Source organism: Penaeus japonicus, unplaced genomic scaffold (assembly GCF_977035675.1).
Source record: "Penaeus japonicus unplaced genomic scaffold, GWHDUDI00000001_assembly GWHDUDI00000017, whole genome shotgun sequence".
Classification (NCBI taxonomy): Eukaryota; Metazoa; Arthropoda; class Malacostraca; order Decapoda; family Penaeidae; genus Penaeus; species Penaeus japonicus.
The window spans coordinates 15,887,715-15,897,714 of NW_028234419.1; the positions used below are offsets into that span (position 1 = coordinate 15,887,715).

The 10,000-nt window shown below is 33.7% G+C and overlaps 2 protein-coding genes across 2 annotated transcripts in view; both read left to right on the forward strand.

Moving 5' to 3' along the window:
- Positions 1–1,691, forward strand: part of LOC122265664 (cuticle protein AMP1A-like) — a 2,194-nt gene extending 503 nt beyond the window's left edge. The window contains exons 2-3 of the mRNA XM_043035059.2: positions 1,047–1,246; positions 1,448–1,691. Coding sequence (XP_042890993.2) covers positions 1,047–1,246; positions 1,448–1,616 — 369 coding nt within the window. The 3' untranslated portion in view covers positions 1,617–1,691. The remainder of the gene's footprint in view (positions 1–1,046; positions 1,247–1,447) is intronic.
- A 4,954-nt stretch (positions 1,692–6,645) lies between these two features.
- LOC122265665 (cuticle protein AMP1A-like) lies at positions 6,646–8,236 on the forward strand. Its single transcript, XM_086546045.1, has 3 exons — positions 6,646–6,745; positions 7,568–7,767; positions 7,997–8,236. Exons 1-3 carry the CDS (start codon positions 6,737–6,739, stop codon positions 8,163–8,165), a joined length of 378 nt encoding a protein of 125 aa, XP_086402171.1. The 5' UTR covers positions 6,646–6,736; the 3' UTR covers positions 8,166–8,236.
- The last annotated feature ends 1,764 nt before the right edge of the window (positions 8,237–10,000 follow it).

Here is a 10,000-nt window from a genome sequence, read left to right on the forward strand (position 1 = left end):
ATATATACATAAGAATATGTAAACATATATATATATATATGTATATATACATATACATATACATATTCTTATATATACACATTTACATATATATCACTGTATATATATAAATATATACATATATATGTATATATATATACTGTATATATATATATATATATATATATATATATATATATATATTATATATATATATAATTGTATATATACACATTCATAAACATATATATGAATATATGTCTATGAATATTTATATGTAAATATATGAATATATATACATACATACATATATATATATATATATATATATATATATATATATATATATATATATATATATATATATAAATACATATATAAGTATATATACATACATATACATATATACATACATATATATAAATGCACATATAAATATATATACATATATATACATATATACATACATGTATATATAAATACCCATATATATATAAACATATATTTATACAAATATACATATGCATATATATAATATATAAAGATATATGTATCTATAAGTATACATATATATGTATATTTATATATAAATATACGTATACATACATACATGTATATGTACATCCATATATAACTATACGTATACATACATATATATGATTGTATGTACATACAGATTCATATACATATATATGAATATATGTATATAAATACACACACACACACGCGCGCATACACATACATATATATGTACATATATATATATATATATATATATATATATATATATATATATATATATATATGTATATATGCATATGTCATAAACTCAATTACATACACAGATGCATTCACATACCAGTCTTCTGTCTATCTATTTATTGATCTATATATGCTTGTGTATTTGTGTCGATGCTGTATTCATATCTGTATTGATGTGTACATAAATAGATGCAAGAATATAGTAAATACATGTAGTTATAAGGCTGCATCTATGTTTAAAGATAAATAATTACAAAATATTCACGAAAAAAATCTAACATCTGCATTTTGCGTTCTCTTTACAGATCGTTCTCGCCTGCCTTGTCGCCGTGGCTGTTGCCGCCCCTCAGCTCCAGGAGAGAGTGGTCGAACTCCTTCGCGATGACCGCGTAGCCAACGAGGATGGCACCTTCTCCTACGCCCTGGAAGCCGACAACGGCATCAACACAGCCGTTGCTGGAGTCGTTGGATCTGCCGGTCAGATCAACCAGGAGGGATCTTACACGTAAGTGATCGAGAAAATTACGAAGATGAAGAAAGATATTTGCAAGTTGTTCGTCAAGATATTGCAATAAAGATAGATTCCAGATCTTTTGGGGTTCCACAATACTTCACCTAAAATATCTCATTGATTTTAATGTTTCTTCGAAGTACATTACCAACAGAAGATAATAGTTTGTTAATATTTATTATCTGTTTGTTGCAGTTTTACCCTTGAGGACGGTACCCAGGCTGTTGTCACTTTCGTGGCCAACGAGAACGGCTTCCAGCCCCAGTCCAGCATCCTGCCCACTCCCCATCCTCTTCCTGCCCACGTCTATGAGCTGTTGGAAATCGCTGAGCGTCAGCGTGCTGCGGGCATCGTGTTCGAATAAGGAATGATATCAGATGACGAATCATGTATAATGAATGATGTAAAATGAAATTTACTGCAATAAAGTTCAGCATAATTCTTCTTATGGAAATCCATACATATTGTGCAAACACACCTACGTACACAGTCGTACTTCGCAGATGCCTCCATCGCATCCGACATCCAATCTCGAGTGTATTTGTTTATGAACAACTGTTGTGCATCTGTTTAATTTTCTATCGGAAATATTGCCATGAAGTGCACACCTAAATATGTACATGTTAACATATATTCGTATACTCATATATGTATACATATATGTGCCAATGTATATGCATACATATATGTATAAATGCATATACATACATTATATATATATATATGTATGTATATGGATATGCATACATGCATATATATATGTGTATATATATAGAAATACATATTGGATATTATATAGTCCAACATCCTGGCCACTCCCCACTCTCTTCCTGCTCACATTTATGAGCTGTTGGAAATTGCTGAGCGTCAGATTGCAGAGAGTATTGTGTTCAGCTAAGAAATAAAACCAGCAAACAACATAAATGAAAGTAGAATGGATGTTGATATAATACATTTTAGCATGATTCATCTACTCTGTATCTACCCTCTGAATGATAAAAATGGAAACTCACATGCAAGGCATATATAACACACACACAGTAAAAACAAGAAGTGTATGGCGCTTACAGAAAAAACACCAATAAAATCCAAATTGAGTAATAAACCGACTTTGAAATAACTCTGAAAATAGATAATGACCTCTCGACGGCGACTCTCCAACTGTTATTAGTTATTAGGGAAGATCTCGTTCAAGGCATCCCAGGAAGACCTACCCCACTTATGGAAGACCTCCGTACGATCTAACAGTGAATACATAACCCCGTTATGCCATTCGTCCATCGCAAAGTTTGAAACAATCACGACAAATACAGTAAAGAGCTTTGCGCCTTATATTTGGATTAGACTACACTGCGCCAAACCACTGAACATCTTTTCATTACGAGATCGAAAAGTCTTCTTCTATTCGCAAATAACATCGTAACATCCGCGAGACATGGGTTCTTCTTCCTGACTGGCTTCCGTCAGTCAGTGATACCTCTCCGATGTTTATGTTGAGTTTAGTTATTATATGTCAGCTGTACCTTGGTGTGTTAAACACTTAAATGGCAATGTTATAAAGTGACAGTTCTGATTATGCAACGCCAAAACGAAATCTAATATCAGTACATATATATTGTCAAATATATTATGTATATGATAACACACGTTTACAATATATAGATATACATACACACACGCACTACACACACACACACACACACACACACACACACACACACACACACACACACACAACACACCAATATATATATATATATATATATATAATATATATATATATATATATATATATAATATATATATATATATATTATATATATATATTACCAAATATATATGAACAATATATACAGGGACATATATATATATATATATATATATATATATATATATATAATATATATATATATATATATATATAGTACATGATATATGTCACACATATTATAATTATATATATATATATATATATATATATTATATATATATATATATATATATAATACATACATATATATATTATATATATATATATATATATATATATATATATATATTATATATATAATGTATATATTATATATATATATATATATATATAATATATATATATATATGTATATATACATAAAAATATATGTATATATCACACACACACACACACACACACACACACACATGTGTGTGTGTATTGCTATGCTGTTTGCTATGTTTTATTTTTTTCACCTTTAAAGCAATGCCACTCAAAGGCGACACTGACGTGAATGTAGCCAGTGATTTTCTTCGTTAATATGCGAAATTCTGCAATGCCGTTGTGAAGTTTTCTTTCCTTGTAAAATTCCTGACTCGATGATGGGTGGCAGGGAAACCTCACGGTGGTTGAGCACTGGATTGTTATTTACTGCTGCATTGAAATCACCACTATATGCAGTTGCCGGCCGAGCCACACATCGGAATCCTGAAAGCAGACAGGTCAGACACTCCTGGCAGAGTGATTTCCGTTTAATTTATGTAAAGACCTTAATGGTTATAATAATATGATAGGTGTGAAGCCCCCCCCCAAAAAAAAAAAAAAAAAGTTTCAAAGCTCTTTTTACATATCACATGTTACATGCGTTTAGTATTGTCTGTAGATATTTCATAACGTGTAAGGAGTTACGAGCGCACCTCTTGTTATATTCCACGCGTCTTTGTTACGTCATTTAGTGTGTATCATTGAATTTGTGTAGTTTGATTTCTTTTAATATAATAATCTACTATCCTGTAGAAGGTCTATTTCCAACTTCAATACTAATCTTAATAAGTATATAATGTGGAGTAGATTTAAGTACGGTGAAATGTATATAGTTAAGTGAATGATTGAAATCAGAATACGACAAATCTGTAAATCAAAGTTATATGAAAAGGTGAAAATGCTAATTTCAGTGATGTTTAATGTCCCCACAACACTTGCTTAGTCGAAACTCCTACTTCAGATTGGTAAAATATCATATCTCGGCAATAACTTAGGTGTGGTGTACATAGATACAAAATCAATAACCAACATTCTTTTGGTGCTTCCTGGTCACAAATCTGAAGTCTACCTGGAATAATCTCGATGTACATTTGCTATAATTTTTTGTCTTTCATCATGAATGAGATTTTGTGCAAGACGACATTATATGACACACTGCAACGTAAGGCTTTTATAAGGTAGTTGCGAGCGAACCTGTTGTGAACGAAAGATCTACTGATAACCATGTTGAAAGTATACAGGGTACAAAGGACGATGCCACAGCTGGAGTTGTTAACAGGTGTATTTATATGGACTAGAGGGTTTTATTTAAACTCTAGATAATTGTGAGCATACGTAAACGAAACATTAAAAAATAAGCCGATGGAAGTTTTGACCGGTTAAATTGATAACCTAAAGCTCTCTACCTGGAAGATATGATCTTTATGACTGCTAGTAGGTTGGTAATTGTGAAGATGCGACTAGGTGTGAGCAAGGGTCGTGCCTCTTCAAGGTCAGCTACTGAGAGTGAGAAATGAAGGTAAAGGTGAGAGTGAGAGTGAAGATTAGGATTAGGGAACGGGGAGTGGGAGTGGTGATGGGGAGCGGGAGAGGGGGAGGGAGAGCGAGATGGAGAGGGTGAAGGGGAAGCAGATGAAGAGAGAAATGAAGACAGAGGGAGAGAGAGAGGGGGGGGGGGAGAAAGAGGGGAAAGAGAGGAGATAAAGACAGAGGAGATATATAAAGAGAGAGATGGCGGGAGGGAGGTAGAGACAGGTGGAGGAAGATAGATATATAAATTTTTGATAGATAAAAAAATGGATAAGTAGATAGAGAGATAAGTAGGAGAGAAATAGATGAAGAGAAGCAAAAGGAAAAGAAATGGAGGGGAGAGATAGAAATGGAAAAGGGGAGTGGAAAGGCGAGAGAGAGAAGAGAAGAGAGAGAGAAAGAGAAGAAGAGAGCGAGAGAGAGAGATAGTGAGAAAGAGAGAGAGAGAGAGGAGAAAGAAAGAGAGAGAGAGAGAAAGAGAAAGTAGAAATAGAAATAATTACAGAAAGAGAGATAAATAGATAGATAGATAGAGAGAGGAAGAGAGGGAGAGAGACAGGAAGAGAGACAGAGAGAGGGAGAGAAAAAGAGAGGGAGAGGGATAGGGGAGAGAAGAGGAGTAGGAGGAGAAGAGAGAGAGAGAGAGAGAGAGAGAGAGAGAGAGAGAGAGAGAGAGAGAGAGAGAGAGAGAGAGAGAGGGAGAGAGAGAAAAAAAAGGAAAGAGAGAAAAAGGAAAGAGAGAAAAAAGAAAGAGAGAGACAGATAGAGAGGAAAAGGAAAGAGGGGAAAAAGAAAGAGAGAGAGAGAGAGAAAGAGAGAAAAAGGAAAGAGACAGAGAGACAGAGAGAGAGAGAGAGAGTGAGAGGGAGAGAGGAGAGAAAGATAGGAGAGAGAGAAAGAAAGAGAGAGTGATGAAGAGGAGGAGGAGAAGAGAAAGAGAGAGAGAGAGGAGGAGGAGGAGGAGAAGGAGAGAGAGAGAGAGAGAGAGAGAGAGAGAGAGAGAGAGAGAGAGAGAGAGAGAGAGAGAGAGAGAGAGAGAGAGAGAGAGAGAGAGAGAGAGAGAGAGAGAGAGAGAGAGAGAGAGAGAGAGAAAGAGAAAGACAAAGTGAGAGAGAGAGAGAGAAAGAGAGAGAGAGATAGAGAGGAGGAAGAGGAGAAAGAAAGAGAGAGAATGAGAGAGAAAGAGAAATAAAGGGAGAGTAAGAGAGGAAGAGAAAAAGATAGAAAGAGAAAGAGAGAGAAAGAGAGAAATAGATAGATAGATAGAAAGACACAGAGAGAGAACAAGGACATGAACAAAAATAAGATGATAAATAAATTCCCAAAATATGAGGTAACAAGACGAAACAGAATTTGTTTGGATACGAATAGTGAAACACAAAAAAGATCCCCTGGTACTTAAGTTGGTAAACAATACAAACTCAAAAGTACGATGATAATGCAGTTTCTAATAACTCATTTGAGAACAGAGCAAGAAGGAAATAATACAAAATCTCTTGAGATCTTTACTAGGAGGATATTTGGATACCTGAACCATCAAATAAACATTAGAAAAAGCCAAATACAGTTGGAACGAAAAATAATGGCAATAAAACTGGGAAGACTAAAACTGGATCTAAGCGTGTACCGCTAATAATAGCCACAAACATCAAAAAACCTTAATAGGCAATTTCTCTGACTTATTAAGGATATGAAACCAGATGAAAAAGCAAAATCAAATTGTATCTTTATCTTTGTCCTTTCCATTATTTGGACTATCCTCTCCATGGAGTGACCATGGGCTTAACCACAGTTATTAAAGGTCCCCGTTACAACCTAGGCCATGGCTCCGCCCATAGGCTGTCGATCAGGAAGGTCCGCCCTCTTCCTCTGAGCGCACGGTATATAAAGGTCGTCGTAACCTGTGCAGATACCATAGCTTTCCTAGCACTACCACCATGAAAACTGTGAGTAGAGTTAGCGGAGCTTCCTATATGGAATATATATATACATACACATACATATAAATACATACATATATGTATATACACACACACTCAAAACCAAATAGACACACACATACATACATATGTATACATATATATATATATATATATATATATATATATATATATATATATATTCATATTATATATGTACATATATAATATATAAACACACGCATATGGATATGCATGCATATAGATATATATATATATATATATATATATATATATATATATATATATATATATATATATATACATATATAACACATATTTATACTTACACACACATATATATATACATATATATACATATATGTATATATATATATAATGTTTATATATACATACATCTATCTATCTATATATATGCATGTATATGCATATGTATATATGCACGTATATGCATATTATATATATATATATATATATATATATATATATATATATATATATTAATATATGTATATATATGCATATATGCATACATACACATATATATGCATACACACGCACACACACACACACACACATATATATATACACATATATATGTATATATATATATATATATATATATATATATATATATATATATATATATATATATATACACACTTAAACATGCATGAATGTGTGATATTTTTTCATGCATGCGAATTTGAAATAATGTGTGTGGCTATATGTATATGTATATAACACTATCTATAAGCACACACATACACATTTACAATAATCTCTACGTTTCTTTTAATCAAATTTTTAACTGCTGTTTGTTCACAGTTCGTTCTCGCCTGCCTTGTCGCCGTGGCCGTTGCCGCCCCTCAGCTCCAGGAGAGAGTGGTCGAACTCCTTCGCGATGACCGCGTAGCCAACGAGGATGGCACCTTCTCCTACGCCCTGGAAGCCGACAACGGCATCAACACAGCCGTTGCTGGAGCTGTTGGATCTGCCGGTCAGATCAACCAGGAGGGATCTTACACGTAAGGATATATGATACAGTTATTTGAAGATTGGCCGGCATGCTCTCAGGCTAACATAAACTGTTGTGAAGGTCCTGCAGTACCTTTTCTAAAATCAAACGTATCAGTTCTAGAAACACTTTCCAAAGTCTTTTAATTTACTCTGACTTAATTCATTTAGTAATACGTGTAACAGGCACGGGAAGCTAAAAAGACCACTTTACTTATGAATACCTTTTGATCCTTTCAGTTATACCCTTGAGGACGGTACCCAGGCTGTTGTCACTTTCATCGCCAACGAGAACGGCTTCCAACCCCAGTCCAGCATCCTGCCCACTCCCCATCCTCTTCCTGCCCACGTCTATGAGCTGTTGGAAATCGCTGAGCGTCAGCGTGCTGAGGGCATCGTGTTCAACTAAGGAAATAAAACGAATTAGCAATGGAAAGCATGGAAGTGAATGAAAGTTGATGTAATGAAGCTTATAAGTTATCTAAATATTTTCATTTCATCCTTACCTCGATTTTTCAAGATGTGTAAGAAACATGCACACACACACACACACACACACACACACACACGAGTTGATTATTTTGCAAAATAAATTGGGTTGATATGATTTACGGCTGGCGTACTACTTATATGGCTTGCAGATATGCAACAGTGTTTTGCTCCTGAGCATTAATACTAAAATAGTATGTAATTAAATTCTAAGAAAACAAATCATACCCATAAATCATATCAACAGAAAGTGAATGTATATCATCTTTATAGACAGAGCATACATTTAAAGATACAATTTAGATTCTGTCAAACTCCTCGTGCAAGTGAACTGATCTAACTAGACCATTAAAAGTGAATAAAATACATATCTTTTGAAGTATTACCAGGCAGCTGAAATATTTTATACATTAAACTATAACGTGTTTCTTTCGTTACAAAACATTATCTTTTGACTATGTTTTTGTATTCACACATTACCATTTCCTCATACTGCCGTATTCATGATAATGTTACATATCCACTCTCCCAGTACATCCTCTCTAGGAAAATCTGTCCGGAGTATGTTTTTCTTCGCCTTTCGTGAGTTGGTAACTAAATGGAATACAGTTGCTGCAGTTCTTATAGGATCTGTAAACAAAGGATCATAAAAAAAAAAAAAAAAAAAAAAAAAAAAAAAAAAAAAAAAAAAACGGAATGGATGAGTGATTCGTTGAATTATCAGTTCTACCAAATATTTGATATCAAGGCATCATGTTCAAATAAAATTTTGAGGCCAAGTGGTAAACTAGATGAAAAGAAGTGAAATGGCATTTAGTACAGGAACCGTATAGACCAGATTAATGACATGACATATTCATGTTTTCACATTTTTTCTAGTTTCTTACTTCATAACGGAGTTCTGCATCTTTGCTATTGAAATTAATTACTGATTAACTAAAGAAGTCTTCAGCGGATAATTGTGATTCTGAGTATGGTAATGGAAAGTGTTATTGCTAAACTTAGCAGGTAGTAAACCCACCCACACACACACATACACACACACACACACACACACACACATATATATATATATATATATATATATATATATATATGTATATATATATAGATATATAGATATATATATACATATATATTATACATAAATATATATTTACATATATATTTACATAAGAAATGGAAATTAAAAGTCTTATAGAGAGACAGTCTCTGAAATGTAGTACAAATATTCTGACGTATTATAGTGTGTAAAATACTATTCATAACATAAATATAAAATCCTCAGGCACTAAAGTAATGGAAAACCAATGGAATAAAAATCGCTAAAACAGTTAATAAGATTCAGGTTCAAGGACAAGGTAGAGTCTAGGTAAAAGGCCTCTCTGTCCCTCTGTGGAAGCCGTAGCGCCTGCAGGTACTAAGGCCCCCAAGGTAGAGGCTCCGATGTAATGACTCCGATGGGTCATCTCTCAGGGAGGGAGGCGGATTAGGAACGAGGCTCGGGCGAAAGACGCTGAGCCGAGAATCTATGTAGAATGTGAAATGGCTGTAAAATGGCCGAAATACGGACTAATATTGCCAGCATGGCCTATTATACATACATAAACACACACACAGATACACACATACACACACACACACACACACACACACACACACACACACACACACACACACACACATATATATATATATATATATATATATATATATATATATATATAGATATATATATATACATAAATATGTGTG

Excerpts from the sequence above, each read along its gene's own strand:
- LOC122265665 (XM_086546045.1), top strand. Across the intron at positions 7,768-7,996 it reads AACCAGGAGGGATCTTACAC|TTATACCCTTGAGGACGGTA; the intron begins GTAAGGATATAT and ends TGATCCTTTCAG.